This window comes from Chaetodon trifascialis, chromosome 24 (genome assembly GCF_039877785.1).
Source record: "Chaetodon trifascialis isolate fChaTrf1 chromosome 24, fChaTrf1.hap1, whole genome shotgun sequence".
Classification (NCBI taxonomy): Eukaryota; Metazoa; Chordata; class Actinopteri; order Chaetodontiformes; family Chaetodontidae; genus Chaetodon; species Chaetodon trifascialis.
The window spans coordinates 2,730,306-2,751,446 of record NC_092079.1 but is presented as its reverse complement, the minus strand read 5'-3'; the positions used below and the strand labels follow the sequence as shown (position 1 = coordinate 2,751,446).

General features: G+C 45.0%; 2 protein-coding genes and 1 non-coding gene across 5 annotated transcripts in view; 1 reads left to right on the top strand and 2 right to left on the bottom strand.

The window, feature by feature from the left end:
• The window catches only part of LOC139351986 (FERM, ARHGEF and pleckstrin domain-containing protein 1-like), a 49,879-nt gene extending 46,767 nt beyond the window's left edge, over positions 1–3,112 (bottom strand). The window contains exon 1 of one of the 3 annotated variants that reach the window (XM_070993969.1): positions 2,831–3,112. The gene's annotated coding sequence lies outside the window, so the exon portion shown is untranslated. The remainder of the gene's footprint in view (positions 1–2,830) is intronic. The other 2 variants (XM_070993971.1, XM_070993970.1) reach the window with 2 other exon arrangements.
• Positions 3,113–3,626: 514 nt separating this feature from the next.
• On the bottom strand, positions 3,627–3,700 carry trnai-aau (transfer RNA isoleucine (anticodon AAU)). The gene has a single exon. It is a non-coding gene; the product is annotated as a tRNA-Ile (tRNA).
• Positions 3,701–4,014: 314 nt separating this feature from the next.
• LOC139352002 (N-chimaerin) lies at positions 4,015–20,291 on the top strand. The gene is made up of 15 exons (XM_070993994.1): positions 4,015–4,073; positions 4,404–4,505; positions 6,063–6,101; positions 6,184–6,239; positions 8,242–8,273; positions 8,436–8,549; positions 9,533–9,659; positions 9,966–10,127; positions 14,299–14,376; positions 15,029–15,113; positions 15,601–15,774; positions 16,409–16,486; positions 16,591–16,728; positions 16,952–17,057; positions 17,142–20,291. Exons 2-15 carry the CDS (start codon positions 4,487–4,489, stop codon positions 17,311–17,313), a joined length of 1,380 nt encoding a protein of 459 aa, XP_070850095.1. The 5' UTR covers positions 4,015–4,073; positions 4,404–4,486; the 3' UTR covers positions 17,314–20,291.
• Positions 20,292–21,141: the final 850 nt, after the last annotated feature.

Genomic DNA, 21,141 nt, shown 5'->3' with positions numbered 1-21,141 from the left:
CCTAATCTCATTTTCTGATTTCCAGAGTGAGTTTTACTAATCCCTCCACCTGCACACACAAACAAGGGCCTCTCTTCAGCACGGTGACAAAAGCTGAAACTGAAAACTGGAGCCGGGCCAAGGAAGTGACCCGACAATAAAAGGGACCTGACATTCAAGTTACTCATTACACCTGTGGGAACGTTCGTTCGTTTGTGTGCTACTTCCCCTGAATGAATGCTCTGCTCGGCTGTTTATTGGCTGCTAGTTATCGGCTATCTCACTGACATGGGCCGAGACTGAAATTACAAAACGCTCCTCCTCTGAAAGTCCTGGAATTATCAGCTTCAGGAAAAAAAAAAAAAAACAACGCTCAGTTAGGGTCACTGACTTGCCTCCCTGTGTCACCCTTCAAAGCAAAACAAGTGTCGACTCTGAGCCAGTTTTAAAGCTCTACCTAATCATTCACTAACAAGCAGGTGCCAATTACCCTGACAAGCAGCAGGAGGTCATATCCTGCAGGCAGCGGGGCTGGTTTGTTGCCCACTGAAAACCCAAAAACCCACTGACAGGCTCAATTTCAGGCTTATAAGAGAAACCCACAAGAGCAACTACAGTAAGAGAGTGCTCATCCCTGAACCTGCAACTTAATTCAGTGCTAACCTCTGTTTTGGATCAATTTCACCACCAAAGAGTAGGAATTTGGAGGCAGTAGTTCGCCATCTCCTCAGTGAGGGCTGGGGGATTATATGTGGAGTTAGCTGAGCAAGAGAGGAATACAGAGCGAGCTGGTCACACGGGCACAAAGGAAGGCACTGTGGGAGCTTCCAGCAGCAGGGCTTTAACTCGGCGGGACCGAGGAGGCCTCTCAACCAGCCTTTGAACTGGTGTTAGCTGAAAGTTTCCCAAGAGTCTGTGAGAGGGATGGGAATCGGATGTGAGTGCGCGCGTGTGCGCGCAAGTGCATCTACAGAGAAGGCTTTCTGTTTAACAGGCCCTGTGTGAAGTCATTTGGACTATTTTACAAATCAAGACAGCACACATAATAAAGTGGAAACTGACATGACATAACGTGGATTAGAATATTCACATGGAGGTTGCACAACAGGCGACGTTTGCCAGCTGTAAAACAGGTCTCACAATGAACACTTTGTTTGGCGGATCTTCAAAGCAGCACGAGATAAGGAAGCTAAATCGTCTGAGCGCTGGCTGGAAAAGAAATGGTCACATACAGCAACACACGCCAGAAAGGCTGAATCTGGTGGAAAAGAGATGAAATTGCGGGATGTGACGGACACACTGTGTGTAACAAAGGGGGTTTCACTGCTACTATGCCAAGCTAACTTAACTTAACAGTGTTTCTATTGGAGTTGTAGCACTTGTTTTTTCTTTTCTTTGAATGTTTTGGCCAGTATTTCATCTACCTACCAATATGTCGCCTGGGGCTGCTACTAACAATTAGATTCAATCTATTAAATGAGGGAAAATAGTATCAAAAGCTCTGGGAATAGCTTCGCAGGTGGATCATGCATTGAAATATTTGTCCTGAGGTCTAGAATGAATCTACAAGAACAAATGATAGCTGAGGACCATAAAGGGAGAGCATCCATTACCCGATTGTGCTACTTGTTGCCATTCTTACAAGTGCATCAGCACTGAATTAACAATGCTGACTGTATCCTGTAACCAAGAGGCGTCAACTACAAACAGACAAGCACAGGTGAGATCCGGGGAGATCAAGGCTACCACGCAGCCGTCCTGATGGCAGATCAATGGCTGCGCTTGATAACACGTTTTATCAAGGTGACACTCTGCCCCTGCCGGGCCTTTAAGCTGCTCTGCTGCCCTCAGGAGACTTTCTATTGTGAGGCTGGAAGGATGGAGAGTGAACGGGCAGCAGGGCAACTCTCCACCAACCATTTGCATAATGAAGTGCCTATGAGCAAGGGTGCTGCCTCCCCACTGACCCTGCACCCTGACCTCAACTTGAAAAGGGGGGGCTGCAAAAAGCCCTCATCCCCCGGAGATCAATAAAGGGATTTGTCACCTCATAGGTGCCATGCACACATTCTGCAGGGGGTGGGTGGAAACGCTGAGGAGCCAACATGCATGCACATAGCAGCTTTGTCAAGTGGTAGAAGACAGACACACCTCTGTATAAGGAGCACACATCAAGAGTACAGTTGGCAGAGTGCAAACACCAGGATGTAGGTTAGCAGAGTAATCCTGTAGGCCAGGGTAAAGATGTCAGTAGGCTAAGGCAACCTGATCGCCCTCAGAGACAGGGGCTGTGTGTGTGTGTGTGTGTGTGTGTGTGTGTGTGTGTGTGTGTGTGTGTGTGTGTGTGTGTGTGTGTGTTCAATATTAATGTGCATGTGGTGTGACAATGACAAGCTTCGCCTATTGTATAGGGTTTGATGAATGGAAAGGCAGCAGTGGAATAACTGCAAAAAAGCCACAGAGTAAAACACCCCAAAAGTTAAAGATCAATCAAAGATCCAAGAAATATTCACTTTGAGGAAATGTTGCAAATCCTGTAAAGGTTTGAAGCGCTTATAGGGGAGGGCTATCCTGGTCTGTCATTAATCTACAGTAAAAGAAGCTCTGCTGGACCTCCTAAAGATCAGCCGATTAGGAAAATGAACAGGCTGCTTGCAATCGAGGCGAGCTTATACTTAGATGAGAGGCTCGTCAAACATCACGCACTGTTTCCTTATTAAGAAGCCGAGGCTTTAAAGTGCGTGTTGCAATAAATCTGGTGATATCTAAGCATAAGTGTGTGCTACACAAGGAAAGCCAGAGAGGCTACGTGTAACCTCGCTTCATAATCCGGAGAGCATGATTTCCTTACCCCGTCTGGCTTCTTCAGGATCCACAGATTGTCCGTCACAAGAGCTCGTATTTCCAACGCAGACGGTAAATCCCGCACAGTGTTGCGCCGCAGATAAGTTCAGGAAAGAAGTCCTCTGATCGCAGCCGAACCGCTCCCTCTCAGGTGGGACGTGGTTTCTGCGCGGTGGCCATTGAAACAAATATGGGGAAACCGTGCACCGAGCTTTCCTCTGGAACAATGAAGAGCAGCACACCGCCTCCAGCACGCCAGCCCCGGCGATCCACTGTGAGGGGCAGAGGCGGAGAGCGCAAGATGAACAGCGCCACTTCGCGGTAGTTTGAGGGAATAGCAGCGTGGAGGCAGATTGCTCGTACCACATTTAAGATTTTCATTTAAAACGCTCAAATGAAAAAAGCCTCTCTAATTGAGTATGCTACTTCATACTTTTACTCCAAGACATTTCACAGGAAAATATTCTACTTTTTTACTCATTTTTTTTCCCCAACGACTAGTCAATTTGTAGATTGAGATTTTACATGCAAACTGATAAATGTATGGAAAAAGATGCATTGTTATAGAACAAACTGCCTCATAGTGTAGCTGAAATTTGTTCAATCCGACTATTTCTTTCACCGCCCACAGCAGAACTCGATCTTGTCCATATGTTTTCCATGGTTTTGTTCTGTGAATTTAAAGACTTTTAGCTGGCCTTCTCACTGGTGTTGCACGCTGTGTGGATGCGGTACTGCCTTGCTTCATCAAAATTGCTGTATTTACCCTTCAAAGGTCTCGTGACAGCAAGGAAAAGCATTTATGGCCCGTACGGGGATCGAACCCGCGACCTTGGCGTTATTAGCACCACGCTCTAACCAACTGAGCTAACCGGCCATGAGAGCACCGGAGGAGACATTGTTTTAAGTAACTGTATGATGCCGCTTTAGTCATTCTGAGATAGGTAGCTTCCCGAGTGAACGTGCCCAGTTAGCTAGCTAAAAGACTAACCTGGTATTAGCTAAGACCACTTTGAAAAACCTAACCTTTACTAACTTTGTGTATTACAATAGCTAGAAAAGAGTGTAGCATAACTTAAATTAACAATACCACACACACAAAAAAACAAACTTTCAATCGGGAATGACGACGTCTTTCTTGCCACGAAGTGGAATCAGCAAGGTCCGTTACCATAGTTACCCTGGAGAGAGGGCGAGACTGCTCACGTGACTCAGCAAGATGGCGACCACAATGTAGAATGGATGCGAATGTGAGTATTATTAGCGAACCGTTAGATTAATAAACCAGTGTTTAATTTTGCTTCGTTTCTAGCCGTCGTCGGCGCACGTTCATTGTGTGACAAAATAAATGTTTTCGTCTCAGCGTAATGGGAAAACATCAGCCAGTCGCGTTTTATCCTCGGTCCAGCCCACCAACTAAAGTAACGCTGCCCGAATCCGCTAACGTTAGCTCTCTTATAACTGAGCTTCATCACTTATTGTTAATCGTTAGTCAGCTGTTTTCACTGAAGCCAGGCCAGCTCACCACAGTCAGTGGTTCAATACTTTCACCTCGTTCCTTTCTGTCTGTTCTCTTTCAGGGTTTAAACTGAGTGGGTCCGTTTTGCTGGAAATTTGGATCTGCTGGTTTAATTGTTGATCTTCATCATATCACAGAATCAAGATGGCCCTAAATGTCTTTGGTGAGCAGCATGACGCCTCAGATACCGGCTGTTGTGCCGTTTTCTGAGTGAATTCATGGAGTGTCTGTGTGTGTGTTTTGCTGAACCGTGTGGTCAGCCGTAATTTTACTATCATCAAGTCTCTCTAATGTATTTTGGTAAGATTGGGAGGCCACTAAAAAACTTGTCCAGCAGCCATGGAGCATAATTCTGAGTCCTTTTATTTAGATACTGTTTCTACAGTTTATTAAATAGTATTATTTTTTCAAGATTAAACAATCCAACCGTGTATAAAGCAGTTAAATCAGCTTCACTGTGATCTGTTCCACCATTGAAGTGCTGCTTATGCTGTAATGCATCAGTGATAATAATTCATTACTTAATATATAACAACAAAAAGACTGCCTTCTGCTATGTAGTGAGCACAATATTTGTCTTTAAAATCGAGCGAGGTAACAGAATAAATCCTCACAAAAATAGAAACACTCATCCTAAGCACCAATGCATCACAACTGTCCTCACAGCGCCCTCGTTGCACACACTGAGTTGCCAGCTAGTCTATATGTTACGTCTGGTTTCTTGTGAGTGGGACTGTCTGTAGCCTTGAGAAATAGGGCGAGACACTTGCCAGCGGAGGGTTCAGAGTTATTTTGAAGACAGGATACTGAGACAACCAAGTGTTGAATAGATAAGGCTTGTAGGGCGAACTCAGAGTACACAGAGACAGGAAACAGGCTGTTAGTTTTACCCATGCAGAGAAGATGGAAGATGCGGGCCAAAGGACAGCACGGTCTTAAAATGCATATTCATTTCCATTCTCAAAAGTGGTCTATTTCCTGACTGTGAGCCACAGTGAGTCACTGAATAAATGCACAGAGTTTGAACCTGGAAGGACATATTTTCAGTGACAATGTCCAGACGCTACTGCAGAGTTCAGCCAAACTCCAATTGAGCGCTTGGGGCTGAAGCATCAGAGTCACGCCGATTCTCAGATTAATGTTAGTATTGTTTATGGCTGCCCTAATGCTGATATCATCTACAATTAATTTAAACGTGTTGGCCCGAGGGGGTTACAGTAAATAAGCTTGTCTGAGAGTAAGGAAGATTTGGATTTTTAAAGTCTGGAGCAGGAAAAAGTCCAGAGAAGATGAATTGGCTGTTAGCGAGAGCGGCTGAAATACGGCCTGCAACAGAGTAAGTAAGCCTTGTTTTCGGCCTAGCCATCTGCTGGAAATGCCTGGAAAATGAGGAATACAGCAGTCAGTCAGTGTTCCAAAATCCTGGTGCTTTTACCCGGCACTGGCTTCTCATCCGTTTAACCAGCTGTGAGCATGTCGGATTGAATTCAAATATTCTCAAATAGTCTGTGTTATTTTATTGATTCCAGATAAGAAAGATGATCAAATGACATGAGAGAGTGCTGATCTTTTCTGCTTGGTTGTATCATATCAAAATTGAGACATAGTGTTGAACAGGCAGATAAAATAAGCCCTGCTTATTACCATGTTTTGTCCACTTGGGGGCACTGTAGCAAAGCAAGTTAAGTTTGAGTAACTTTGCAGCTTTTTCTGTCCTCAGATCATGATGAATACAGGCCACCGGTGTGGAAGTCTTACTGTAAGTATTAAGCATCTTTAGTGTTTCTTTCTGGTGGCAAAATGCTTTTTGCTGACCGTTTGCTGTGTGTTTTCTGCCACAGTGTACCAGCTCCAGCAGGAGGCACCTCACCCTCGCAGACTCACCTGCACCAGTGAGGTAAGAACACACTTAGAAACTCAGTTTTACTCCATGTGCAATTAGTGTTAATAAACCAGCTGTATAGACCCGAGGCATTAATGGCCTATTCTGCATCATTGAGCGGGCAGAAAAATCAATATTGATGTATTTTAAAAAGCCTAATTTTCCCAGAGAGACTGCACGTAGTTGTAAATACAAAGGGTGGGTTTTAAGCAAATGTGCGCACAGTCAACTTGATGAAACCATGGTCATCACAGCAATCCCGTGCGCTGCTGACGCCATGAACCTTACACCTCTGCCCACAGGGGAGGCAGCCACCAGATGTGTGTGTCTGTATGTGGAGGGGATAGCAAGATCTGTGGTAATCCAAGTGGGATTAAAAAAAGGGGGGATTGTGTGTCTGGTGTTTGTGTGTTTGTTAATCTGTAAAGGACAGTCCTCTTTGGGCCTCTGGGGTGGATGGATATGGGGATGTGTGGGATGCTAAATGAACAGCTGTTGGCTTTGATGCCCTGGTCTGGTCAGGTAGTCAGTGCTGACCCAGTTAAAATCAGGGAGGCGGGGTGGAAGAGCCACCCCCCACCCCCCTGTGACCAGCAGCCCCATGTTGTCAGCCTTATGTGATTTAATGATGCACCAATAAGTGCTTATCTATGGCTGGTGCTTTTTAATTTGAGGCATGTCAGGGTGATTTTAATGAGACTGTCCTTTAGCTGGAAGACCCCGGCTTCCAAAAGCTTAGTAAAAAATTTACTGTCATAAATAACAAATAAAAGCAGCAAATACTCACATTTAAGAAGCCGGAACCAGCAAATGTTTGACATTTTCCACTGAAGATTGACAGTTAATTGATTAACACAATAGTTTCGATTCATTTTCTTTCCATCAACTAATTATTACAGCTCCATTATTTGTATTTTTATTTGATTTTGTTGGCCTCATAAAGCGAAAACTCAACTCACTCTTCGTTGCACCCATTGGTCTGCAGTTATTTCTCGTCTCAGTTTGTCCATAATTCTGAGTAATATCAGCTCTTTCTCCAGTATGACCTGATATTTTCCTCCCACTGTGAGTGCTGAGTGGTTTGGAGTGATCCACCAATGACAGAAATCATTTGGAACTGACGAGTTGTTAAGTGGGAAGCTCTCTGCCACAGGTGCCTTATGCGGGATGTTTACATAATTGTTCCATGTGTTTGACTCCAGGCTCTGCCAGGTAGACGTTTCATTTCACTCCGTACCAATTTATTTCATCATTCCATTCAGAATGCACTGTTTCTGCAAAATCGACGTTGCTCTTTTCAAGCAGCTCATTCCCTCCAGTAATGTGCAGTCAAGGATGTCTGTTGAGCATTAGTAATGGGTGTTAGTGTGCCCGCTCCACACGTGGCTTACTGACAGGCCTCAGAGCAGTTTTGGTCGGTGTCCAGAGGTGCATGTGCGTGGCTGATATGGGCTCTTTGACCATCTTTGCTACGTTGCATTAATTTGTACGTTTGGTTGATGCTACTGCTGAAATGTGTCGTACAAAAGTACTGCTCCTCTACATCTTAGTCCACGTCCCTGACTTTGCCTTCTTCCTGTGTCTCTTGAACAACAGAGCGTGCACATTAACATTCAGCGCCACTCGTCGGGTCTTTGTTGATTTATTGGCTCCGCAGCAGTTTTGTTGAGAACTGCTTTATATCTGACTCGTGCAATATTCTCCGCCGCCCACGCACTCACGAACCTGCGCTGCCTCGCCAAAACGTGGCAATGTTGTCTGGGAAAATATTCAGCAAGAGCACAGTGCACCCGTGGTTTTGCAGCCGGCGGCAGTTCATACACTGTGTTCTTATTGTTTTTGTGAGAAGCGATCGGCCGTCCTGCTAAGTCGGTCATAAACGTTTAAGCTTGCATGGAAATCCCAATTCTACCTTCACTCTGCAGCTCCAAGTGTTACTAACTAGTTTTGCATGAGTGCCCTACAGCCTGTACCTTTTTAGTGTTTTATAGACTCCATATTTTTCTTTTCCCTGCAGGTGGACAACCGACCTAAATACTATGGAAGAGAGTAAGTCAGCCTTCTCTTTAACAGCAATTCATATGAGGCACTTTCCCTCAATTCATCTAGAACATAAACACACCATTTGTTGGGTAATTAATTTGCTTTTTCGATCGAAGAAATCTCGACCTTTTGCTGATTTTTTTTTTTTTTTTTTTTTTTTACGTCCAGGTACCATGGGATGATCTCCAGAGAAGAGGCCGACCAGTTACTAAGTCAGGCCGAAGGCAGCTACCTCATCAGAGAGAGTCAGAGGCAGCCGGGCACATACACACTGGCTCTGAGGTACGTTTATGTCTGTGCAGTTCGCAGATTTAAGGGAGATTCGGACAATCAGGAGCAAATGTGCGCTCGGTGGTGCCAGTGGATACACGGACTCTGAAGGACTGGACCAGGGACCGCAGTGCAATGTATTAGAAACTGATCCACCACAGATAGAAAGAAGTTAACTCAGACCAGAGTCCAATCAAAAGTCCTCAGAAAGTAAGCCAAAGAATATAACCAGAGACATTTCGCCTCTGGCTCACTAGGAGAAGACCTTGTACGAAGTAGACTGACCTCCGCCAAACTTCGTCTATATCCGCACGCATTTGTGTGAGGAGAAAAGAAGAGGGAAGCAGCCCCCGCTGCTGTGAGGTGTGAGGCTTTAAAGGCAGCAGTTGAGCGATAAGCTGCTCAAAGGTGCTCAGCTCTGATCTCACACGACTCCACGTGCTGCCTTTCCCCTGAGGGAAGGGTCAAGGTGTGAAAAGGTCATTGGCTAAAGTGCCCAAATTAGTCAGTACCACCCAGTTGCCCACTTTGCCCTACCCTGGTTAGCTTACAACATGTCAGTCGTCAGTTTTACTTGAATGACCTCTCATTTTCTCAGAGTAGGTGTCACACTTTTAAATGGGCGCATGGCATAATTTGAATCCGGTTTTAGGTCAGTTTGCTCTATTCATAGTCACGTCGTTCTTCCACCTGCACAAGTTTCTCTCCCATCCCCGTGGTTCTAATTACCTTCCATAAATACCCCCTTCATAAACTAGCGTTCCGCTCTGGGTTTGCAGGAAAGGAAAGGTTGGATTTTGGGTTAATGATCTAGCGGTGCTCCTGTATCTCGCGGTGGTTTACATTGCGATCCACTGAGGAGCAAATAACACGTTGGCCCAGTTCAGGGCCTGTCTGTCGCAGCTCTGTCGCCTCAAGTTTGGTTATGAGTTTTGACTTTTAGGATCCAATCCACTGCTAGACAATGCCAAAGCTTCCTCCTGCATTCCCTCTAGGTTTGGGAACCAGACGAGAAACTTCCGCCTCTACCATGACGGGAAGCACTTTGTCGGAGAGAAGAGGTTCGAGTCCATCCACGACCTGGTCACGGATGGCCTCATCACACTCTACATTGAGACAAAGGTGTGTGCGTCCATCCGTCCTCCACTCTTCCCATCTTAACTGGATTCTTTGTTTTGCCTACTTCTGTACAACGCAGGGCTGCACAGTTTGACCCATCGATCAGCAATCTAAATGCTAATTATGGATGAATGCTTTGCAGAAGCTTTTTTCACCAGGTTAAAAAAAAGCTATTAGCCTTTGATCACAGCTTGGTTATTTGATCATCTGAATCTTGAAAATAAGCCCAGAAAACAGAGATTGAGTCCAGGGATATTGGGAAACACTGCAGTTGTCATAACTCATATAAACCAGCTTCTCCTCTGTCAGGCAGCGGAGTACATTGCCAAGATGACCATAAACCCCATCTATGAACACGTGGGCTACACCACCCTGAACCAGGAGCCCACCCTGAAAAAACACCTACCGCTCAGCCCCGAGGCCCCGGACGGACCCGCTCCGGCCAAAGACGACCGGAATGCAGAGGAGAGGGTGAGGACAAGCGCACGTGCATTAATGTTGGGTTTTGGCTGGTGCATTGTCAAAGGGTTGTTTCAACAATCCCTGAAAAGCCAATCAGTATCTTCAAAAAGTCATCACATTCATAAATCCACACTCCAGAAATCTGGAGTTCTGGACTAAAAGCCGTGCACTCAGGCCAAAAGCATCCTCCAATTAACATTTGTTTTTGGCAAACCGACCAGAAGGCTGAGGGAGTTTTGGGGGGTTATTTTGAATAAGAAATGGAGCAGTGTTGGCACAGATAATATCGCCTACAGGAGGACACAGTTTGGAAGTTGCCCTTAAAATACAGAGACGAATGGAATCATTCATCAAGTGTATTTGACTGGGGGGGGGGGGTTTCTCATTTCCTTTGCAAGTAATACAAGACGAAATGATATCATATCACAAAAGAGGCAACATTGTGATGAACCCTGGTTTTTGGGGTGGATTTTCATTTGCAATTTTAAGTGCATGTGCCTTAATCCAGAAGTCACAAGGAGGAAGTGTTATAAATTCAGGGAATCAGCCATTTGCTGGTGGAAATTGAGTGGATTTATGCAGTGGGCAGTGTGCAAAATAAGTTGGTGCAATCAATCTCTGTGATTTTTTTATTATAGATGCATGTAAAGCTTAGGGCTTGTAAATCATGGATTGTGAAGAAACCCTGCAGAGTTAGAATGAGGGGAAAGGGGAGGAAAGCTGCTGTATGTACAGTATTAAGATGGAAGGATGAGAGTTGAGGAACATGGTGAAAGATGGAGGAGGAGGAGGAGGATAGGTGCAGAGGAGAGATGGCCTCCAGCCAAGGGCTCTGCAGTAAAATTACATAACAGCAGTTTGCCTGCAGAAACCTTCTATCTCCCACAAGCCGTCTGCTAAGTATTCAGGCTCCTCTGTTTCCGTGCAGCTGCGAGATGGTTTGTTTTTTGCGCTGGTGGATGAATGGGAATGAGGCAGGAGATGCAGATCCACTCGTACAACTGCTGTAAAACCCTCAGACTTGTATACACAAACATGCACAAGCGCACAGTGTAAGGGTGAATCCCATTTCTCTTTTCTACCCCTACCCCTTAGCCCTACCCCTTGTCCCTTGCCCCTTGAAACGGAGTGCCAAGGGGTAGGGCCGAAAGTATTGGGACACCCCTTCGACAATTGCGTACGTCATCAGTAGTCGCCGCTGCCTCTTACGTAGGCAGATGCGACAAGCTAATGCTACCGTCACATTCGATTTGTGTATGACATTCCTGCATGTTGTATCCCACAACGCTATCAATGTAACTGAATACCAGCAGCGAGGTTGCCGAAGTTATTATTGATAACGTTATCACTGTAGATTATCAGGCTGCCCACAGAGCACCGCTAGTGGCATTCAGCCTGGCAACGGTAACCACGTAACTGAAGCCTCGACTACTATCGATTTTTTTCGGGTTTTTTTTTTTTTACGAGGAAAATGACCACTACACATTGAAACAACGTTAAAATAGACAATAAAGTGGTTTTCGTACATTTTAAAACTTTATTCATGGAGAAAATACTTACATTTGTTGCCTTCTTTAGTTGCGGAAGCAGCCATCTTGCCGGTCTTGCAAGGCATTCTGGGAAATCTGTCGTACCCCTCCGTTTGGATGTGCCTCGGAAAAATCTCCATTTGGAGGGGTACATAGCCCTACCACTTCCCCCTACCCCTCCGTCATAATGGGAATTGGGACACCCCTACCCCTCCACGTGAACGCGCAAAACGGAGGGGGGAGGGCCAAGGGGGAGGGCCAAGGGGTGAAATGGGATTCAGCCTAAGTGCGACACGGTCCGGTTAAAACACCCAGAGACAGGCTCGGAACAAAATGTTGCGTGCAATGCGTTTATCTGCTACACCAGGACGGAGCCTCCTGAGGCCTTGTATGACCTGCAGTGCATGACCACCACTGCATCTCATACATCACTGTCCGTGTGCGCACGCGCATGTGTGCGTGTGTGTAATTGAAGTCGTCCTGTGTACGTGTGTGCTTTTCATAATTGGTTGGATTGCAGACAAAGCAGCACGGCTTTGTCATTGAGACCAGAGGCGGCTCTCCGTGGGGAAGACGGATGCATATTTCATACGTTCATTCAGCTCTCTCACCTCTTGATTGTGGGTTAAATGCAGTCTTACGGCGCCTGTGAGGGCGATAAAGACGCGGCCCTGCTGATGAGTTTTGAAATTTAGAATTTTTAAGGCCTTGTTTTGAGAGGGAGTTCACTGGACGGTGACAGGGATGGTCGTGGTGAGCGGAGAAGCTTCAATCTGACAGAAAACAAAAGAGAAAATAATCCATAAACTCATTAAAAAACATGCACGTCAGGAGATGCAGTATATGAGCTTGCTAAGCAGAACCAGCTTTCCTTTTTCTGTTGTTCTTTCTTTGCTCTTGTGCTCTTTTGTTCAGCACTCCCTATGCATTAAATATCCACGACCAGTCATACATATTCACTGTGTTGTATATATAAGCTTCAGATTACTCACTTGAATGCGTAGCTGCTCCTGACAATGGCGTTTTGTGTTCGAAACTCAACTGAACTCCATTTGTTTTTATTTATTCTAAAGTGTCCCGACACAAGATTCGCAGTATCTTCATGTAAAATATCTAAAAACAGATCTGGAAGCTTTTAATCTCTCGCAGCGTTAACGGGATTAAACGCAGCCCTGCCGCTTGTTTGCCGAGAGTTTGCTCAGCCCAAAAATGAAGACGGCGAGTCCAAACATCCTCCCACCTGGCGGCACTTAACCAGAACCCTTAAAAACATGCACTCTAAGTGAAAATTTGGCCTTAAACTATTCTTATACAATGTCTCTCGCGTCGTGGAAGGTAATGGATGACCAGGTTTTGATTTCAGAGGCGTCTAAGGACACGCACATTCTGCTCTGTTCCAATTCCAACACACCTAAAGCAGCGATGGCACTGTTGTTTACGGTGGGCGGTTGTCAGAGAAACTGAAAAATTGATGGATTTTTCAGGTAAAATGACCAAAGAAGAGAGAAGGGAGACAAAGAGGACCAAAAAGTGAAAACGAATGAATGAAATACCAGCTTGTTTTCTCAGCTCTTTCCTTTCTCCCCCTCTCTTTCTCCCCCTCTCTCCTGGGACAACTGAGGTGGCAGATTTGGTGACGAACGACAAGAGTCGCCGCCTTCCGATTGGCTCGTTCTCCCCTCAATGCGACCTGTTAAATTCGTCCATTACTGCGCCGTGGCTCAGCCTCCCCCTCCTCTTCTTTCTCTCTCTCCGCCTCTGTCACCTCCCTCCTCCGCTGGTTCTGCCTGGCGAGTGTGTGGAGGAAAGCGGATTAACGCACACACACACACACACACACACACACTGAGAGCCATGTGGGCTGGAGCGTTCACCTACACAAGACTGGGAGACAGGAATGCTCATTCTGCCGCATCAGTCCGATTTGAAGGATTTTGGACACACATTTCAAGAAGTGAAGATTAACTTTTTTTTTTTTTTTGTTACATCTTTTAATTTTCTGCATCCCAGGACGGGTTTTTATTGGCTGGTTGGCTTTGTTTTTTTTTTTGTTATGAACTGGAATTGCACCATGCAGCCAGCATCAGTGTGCAGAGCTGATGTGATTGGCTGATCTTCGTGGTGCTCAGACAGCAGGATTGGTTCTGCATTGGCTCCTCGGTTTGGGATGTTGTTGTCAGATGGAGCTTTGAAATGATTTGAGAGTGTTGTTATTGTGCCGTTTTCTACTTTTTCCTGTTTTTATTCATCCGATTTTTTTTTCTTTGTAGGATTGCTTTTTTTTTTCATTCCTTGGCAGTCTAATTGGCTCACTGAATTTATTCATGGGATTCCAATTTTGGTCTCAAAGCCAGCATTTGATTTAAACCCCCTGTGTGAGTTAAATCACTACAGGTCCCACAATGCCGAGCCGAGAGTCGTATGTCGTTAAAAGAGGTAAAAAGCAAACATGCAGGCGAGCAGAGAAGGAAACAGGCCAGAGGGGCTCTTTGTTTAGCGCTGGTTCAATTCCCTCCCTGCCAGTCTCCGGCAGCGCATTGGACCCCAGCGCGGGCTCTGGAACCCGTCTCAACCGGGCGCCAGCCCCCTCCAAACCCACCTCCCCTGCTTCCACCTTCTGGCAACCAATCAGATCTTTTGCCCTTTCACAGCTCACATCGCTGGTGCGGCGGGCCACCCTGAGGGAGAGCGACTTGGCGCCCAAGTACGAGAAGGTCCACAACTTCAAGGTGAGCCGCTCCTTTGCCTCTGCAGCCTGTTTGTGTGTCTCGTGGATGATGCCAGAATCGCTGATTCAGCTCAGGGGGTCTTATTCAAATTCACCTTAGAGAGCACAGAGCGTTAGTGTACACACACACACACACAGAGAAACACACATTTCACATTTACATGTCAGGCTTTAAGCTTCTGTTTGGTGCTTTAGTTCCCCAGATTTCCATATTACATGTAGCCATTAGTGAGGAGCACAAAGGTCATCGCCACAGAGCGCTGAACTCAGGGGAAACGACGACGGTCACACACACACACAGAGCACACTGTGATGTGATGGAGCTTATTAGCATTTCATTATGGAGAATTTATGCAATAAAGGAGCAGATTAAAACTCAGCTCTCACTGTAATTTCTCCATAAATGTCCCTTTCGCACTCCCATTGTGTCTCCAGCGGTCTTTTGTCAGTGCCTGTTCGTCTATAGTAAGGATTCTTGCTGGTGCTCAGGTATTGCTTGAGCCAGTCTCGGCTGCATGAGTATTGCACACCTTGTTCTCAGTGTATGTGTGTGCAAATATGCTTTTTTTTTGCTGCACCTAATTGATGCCTTTTCCTGTTCATTATTCAAAAAAGCAGCTTTTTGAACACCAAATGTCCCCTTTTCCAACCAGGTTCATACATTCAGAGGCCCCCACTGGTGTGAGTACTGTGCCAACTTCATGTGGGGTCTCATCGCTCAGGGAGTCAAGTGTGCAGGTAACACACCAACACACACATCCCTTCTCACACATACATCAGTGTGTAACTCGCTTTTCTCAAGCTTGCTGGTTCTCAGCAATCTTTCATTTATCATGCACCGATATCCTGAAAAAGACCTCCTCCACCGCGTTGAACACGTCGCGCCTCCTCCCTCTCAAACCGTGACTCAAAACTGGGACAGCGGGCTTCAAGTTATTCACTTTTGCTGTTGACTCATCTGCAGCGCATCACGGATTTTAAATGCTAAAAGACTCTATTGGGTGCCAAAGAACACACTGTCAGTGTGATTATGACTGCGTGTGGGTGATGAACTGTGCCTCTGCAACACCTACGTTCAAATGCAACTTACAGTCTAGTTATTCTGCTTTGAGTATCAGATCTGTATGGGCAAAACTACATTCTGATGTTTGGTAAAACAGTGGAAAGCACACATTTTCAGATCAAGAGTGGAAGAAATGATCAAATTCCCGTTTCTCTCCGGCAGACTGTGGGTTGAACGTCCACAAGCAGTGCTCCAAAGTCGTGCCCAACGACTGCCAGCCGGACCTGCGGCACGTCAAGAAGGTGTACAGCTGCGACCTCACCACGCTGGTCAAAGCCCACAACACCAAGAGGCCCATGGTGGTCGACATGTGCATACAGGAACTTGAGGCGAGAGGTGAGGCAGAGTGTATACGTGTGTGTGAGTCACTGATTATATAATGCTGACAGAAAGAAAGCTTGTGTTGCTGGCTGCAACCTTGAGAGAGGGAAAGAGAGAACACCCACAGGGCGAGCGTATGCAAGATGTGTGCGTGTCAGCCCACGCCTCACAATGGCACACAATAACTCCCAAATGTGAGAGTGGGAGTGCTACGACGTTCGCCCTGCGGGATGTGAGTGGCCATCAGGGAGCTGCCAGAGACAGGGTTTTATTGACTATGATGCAAGACCTGAGAGAAGCTAATACGTGAAATCAATAAAGACACCTGACTTGACGTGATTGAATCAGACTGAAGCCGGAGAGCAGTCCACCTCTCACCCCCCACCCTGTCTCTGCTGTGGTGTTTTTCCCCTTTCTTCAATGCCTCCTCCTCTCTTTGTTTATAGATGGTCTGTTTTTAACTGCTATTTCAGTTGAATTTACTTAAGCTGCTGCACTGGCACGAACACATTGTTGTAGATCAACCTTCATCAACAGAATCATCGGCCCATTTGAGCAAATTGCAGCGAAAAGAAAATGAACAGTTTAAGTTCACTGAATTCATCAATTGAACGGTGGCGCCCCCGCAACTCTCCATGTCCTGTCTCAGGTCTTCAGTCCGAAGGTTTGTACCGAATATCAGGCTTCAGTGAGCTGATCGAAGATGTCAAGCTGGCCTTTGACAGAGGTGAGAGAGAGAATTTCCCTTCCAGCATCAGTCAAATAGCAATAAAGTCACCACAAAGCCATCACTTCCTGCTTTCTTTTTCATTTGACTGATTCGCTCCACAGATGGAGAGAAGGCTGATATTTCCTCAAACGCTTACGAGGACATCAACATCATCACCGGAGCCCTCAAACTCTACTTCAGAGAGCTGCCTATTCCCCTCATCACATACGATGCCTACCCACGCTTCATAGAGGCTGCAAGTAGGTCTCCACGCTTTCTGCACCTTCTTACATAAGATGCGAGAATGAATGAGTTTAGAAGCCAAGCTGAGCTTTGAAGGCGCTTGGCAGCGAAGACAATGTGTCCCGCGTATGCTGCAAATCCAGAAAAGATACCTAAGTGTTGCTCGGTCATTGGACAGCCTGCTTTTTCAGCTCCTGGAACACTTGTCCTTGACTCTGTCTTCATTTCTGTCTGTTGCAGAGGTTACAGACACAGAGAAACGCCTGGAGTCTCTCCACGAGGCCTTGAAGCTGCTGCCGCCAGCTCACTGCGAGACGCTGAGATACCTCATGGCTCACCTCAAAAGGTCTGAACGCACAGCTCATCTAGATTTATGTTGGTTTCGTGGTCAGAAGGCCTGACGCATGCTTTCCGTCCTCTCTGCTTCCAGAGTGACCCAGCTCGAGAAGGAGAACCTCATGTCCAGCGAGAACCTGGGCATCGTCTTCGGCCCGACGCTGATGAGGGCCCCCGACCTGGACGCCATGACGGCGCTGAACGACATCCGATACCAGAGACTTGTGGTGGAAACACTCATTACCAATGAAGATGTGTTGTTCTAAGAATCTTCCTACAGGAAGGACAGACAGGACGGGAAGATGCTCGTGTGTAATGTCCTCCTTTGAAAAGATGACTTTTTAGAAGAAAACGAAGAAGAAACGTGCAAAAAAAAAAAAGTACACTACCAGTTTTTGTGAGGAGTGGATGGAAGGAACAATGAAGGAATTTGCAAAGAAGGAACTATTAAAAAAAAAAAAACAGTGGAGACAGCTAGATGGAAGAATGCAGTGATTTCCCTACATTTTAAATGCGAGACGTTCGTAAAAACATGAGTCAAAACTTCCTCAGAAGATACAGAATTTGGAAAATTACTGAGCAAGAATTAATGACAGTAACATTGAATACTTTGAAGGACAATTTCCCAGCTTTGTTGAATAGAAATAAACAATTATTATCTCTTGAGGAGCTGGGAGAACAGAGAAATATGCTCTCTATTGGAACCTCATATTGATGTTGCAACAACACTATTTGATTGGTGGAGGGGAAACACTGTGTTGTCCATCTGTGTGTTCATATCTTCTCTTTCTTAAATGGATGCCTTGGCAAGTTTTTATTCTTCTTCAGCGGGGGAAAAAAAAAAATCAGCCACCTTAAAGTTAAAACTTTGGGTTAGCATTGCTAGCATTCACCACAGAAACCAAATGGCACTGCTAGCCACGAGCTCATGAGCATGTGTCACCTAGTGGTCGCCAACAGTTTCCAGTGAAAATGCAACAATGCTCAAATTCTGGTCAGAAGAAAAGATTTTGCTCTCCGTAGCGTCAAGGCATCCCTTTAATCTTCCTCAAGAGAAGAAGAAGAAGAAGCACTGACTTCACAGCAGTAGACAGCAAGATGAATGAATGAATGGAAAAAAGTGAATCACTCACCCAGAACACACACTCATTCCTCTGAAGTGACTTGGACCTAATGTGTTATCATTCCTCTTTCAAAGCTCTTTACTTTACAGCTCCCTCTTCTGTTCCTCTGGCTGAGATGGAATGTAATCTCACACTAACAACGAAGTAGTTTTTTAGGTGCTAACGTAGAGAAAACACAACGTCCACTTACCCTTTTTTCATGTCGTCTTACAAGCTTTTGTTTAAGGAATGTTTGATGTGATTCCATACAATAATGGAACCGATGGAGCTGTAAATTAAATGGTTAAACATCTTCTCCTCACTGTCTCTGAGCCAGTCCAACCTTTTTTGGGGGAAACAAAGGAGTGATTAAAGGGAACATTTCTGCAGTATTTCCCTTCAGTTCATTTGGACGGCGCCTTACATGCATCACCCCAGGGCCGAGTGGTGAAGAGAGGACCACCTGACGAGTGACTTGAAAACATAAATACTGTATGTGAAGCTTTTCTATTTTGCTTTGCTCTGCCATTTGTATAAAGCTGTATTGTAATTACGCAGTGTTACTGATACTCTTGATCGCTTGTCTGGATGCAATTCAACAGATTGAGACACACTAATCATTTCAACTTTATCGGACCGAGTGGGATAATTCAAAGCAGGGATGCTCCAGCGTTAGATGATTTGAAATTTGAATAGCCTGTCCCCTTCCAAAAATGAAAGCAAAGAAGCTCGGTAATAGAAAAACTCATGTTAATTATTCTGTACAACTGTTTGCAATCAAAGTGGTAATGGCGCTTCTGTCTCTCGAGGTGTTATGGCCCCACTGGCATGTTCGGAAAGATGTAACGTCAGTGAACGCATCATCTGACTGTGGAATTGTGAGAATTAATATTTGAAAGCCAGTTGGAGGTCATTTTCACTTTTTTTTGCCAAGTCTCCTCTTTTTATATCTTTTCTCTAGAGAAAATGAGATTTGACTTCAATACAAATTATCGTCATCGGATGTCACGCATGCTCTGATGGGATGAAAAAGCACTATGAATTGTGGGACGATGGTGCCAATCTGTCATATGAATTGATTGTATTTGCCATGATTTTTCCTTTAAACTAGTGCCATTTGAAAAGGGTGGATGCCTTTTCGCATGTACCCCCACCTCAGCTAACACACATACACACACTAATCCTCCTTTTTATTCATTTCTGCCCCCGTTTCTGTTGGGAGTCACTGATTACTCTGTGACAACCCACCGGCTGTCAAGACCACAGAGTCAGGCTTGTCAAAATCAAGCGCACCCACGCTGGGTTGGGTGTCAATCAAAGTGGATGTACCATAAAAGTTATGTCCCTCTTAGAGGGAAGGGTCACTGCAAATCAATAGTTGATCTGAGTGATCACCTTGATCCTCCATCCATCCGTCATGAGGGACCACAGAATGCTTTGATGAGTATGAAAAAGATGTGATTAACATGTTCCGATATATTTCACTTCTACTGTGAAGCCACACATTTAATGTTAATAATGTTGATTAAATGGCGAAAATCCTTTTCTCTCAGCTTCAATTGGAAAATGTGAGAGTGCAAACTCTCAGGTGCTAAGCTTCGATTGAACTGTCGCTGCACTGGTAACCTTGGAATCCACTGGCTGTGACATTTTGGCTAATCTCTGTAAACATATATCTGCATATGAATGAAGATCAATTGTTTTAAAAAGCTAAAGCGCCATCAGAGGACAGCTGATGGGTTCCAAAATTCCATTTTGGCCAATCTGTTCTGCCTGCATGCAACCAAAGCCCACTCAAACATTGGTCAATACTATTTGGACTACAAACAGACTGCAAAAGAAGCCAGGAGGCTTCTGAAAGTGTGCGCTTTGTGACAGTTGATGACAGGGGGAACATGCAGAAAGTATTCAGAACATCTTCTCTATTGTGCAATGTGCAGCCGTAGCTCCTGGAAATGACATCATTTATGACTAAATGGGATTGGATCATGTTCACAGGAAACGATTTCCAGAATGTTATCCAGTTTTTAGGAGACAAAAACAAAGGGAAAGAAAAGAACAGGTATGGGTAATGCAGAAATAGCAAAGGTGCTTTGGAGGCGTAACATCTCTGCTGAATTAAAAGATGACAGCGACACATTATTCTGTGTTGAATTTTTATTTATTTTTGTCTCAGTCGTGATATATTGTGAATGTAAATAGTCTCAAATGTCACATTTTCATCAGACTCCTCTGTTAGGTGTAAATCAAGACTTTGTGTTGCATGTGTCAGTGAGTAGTTTTCGAGCCTTTAATACCATAGCAGTTACTGTGCAGAGGTGTCAACAACTTGAAGTTCATGACATGACAAAAGTCTGACAGCTTTTACTTATTTTATCAATTTTATCGCACAGAATCATTTCACAATGTGTCTAAAGGAAGTTCAGATTCAAAAGGGAAGTTGCAGGTCTGATGTAAAGTTATTGAAATTATGATATATCAGAAGCAGCGTTTATCACCATGTTTGTGATATTTGTGTGATGTTTCTGCTTGTGTGATGGAAAAATGCATGCACACATCCTCTGGTTCAGACCTCTGATGAACCTGTTCGACCTCATGGTGGCCCTGCCCTCCTCTGACCTCTGGCTCTGCTCCTCAGTGAACCTCGGCTCAGCTGCTTTAAATGAGTTTAATTCCACTTGTGTAAATATTCCAGATAAGGTTGCTCCTGTTAGGCATAAAAAGACGAAATCCATTTTATCAAGAGTTTTGCTCTGAAGCACAATTTAACTGAAGTTAAAACCGCTCATACTAATTATGTTTCAGACCTTAGAACCAAAGAGAAACATGACTCCAGATCCCTCTAAGATATTATGACCCATGTCACAAACCCTCATCCACCCTCCTTGATAAATGTGAAGAGTTTTTAATCATTTTTTTTTAGTAATGAGGTTTAAGCATCAGTTACGACTAAGCATTTAACCAATAAATTCATCCAATAGATCCATTCAC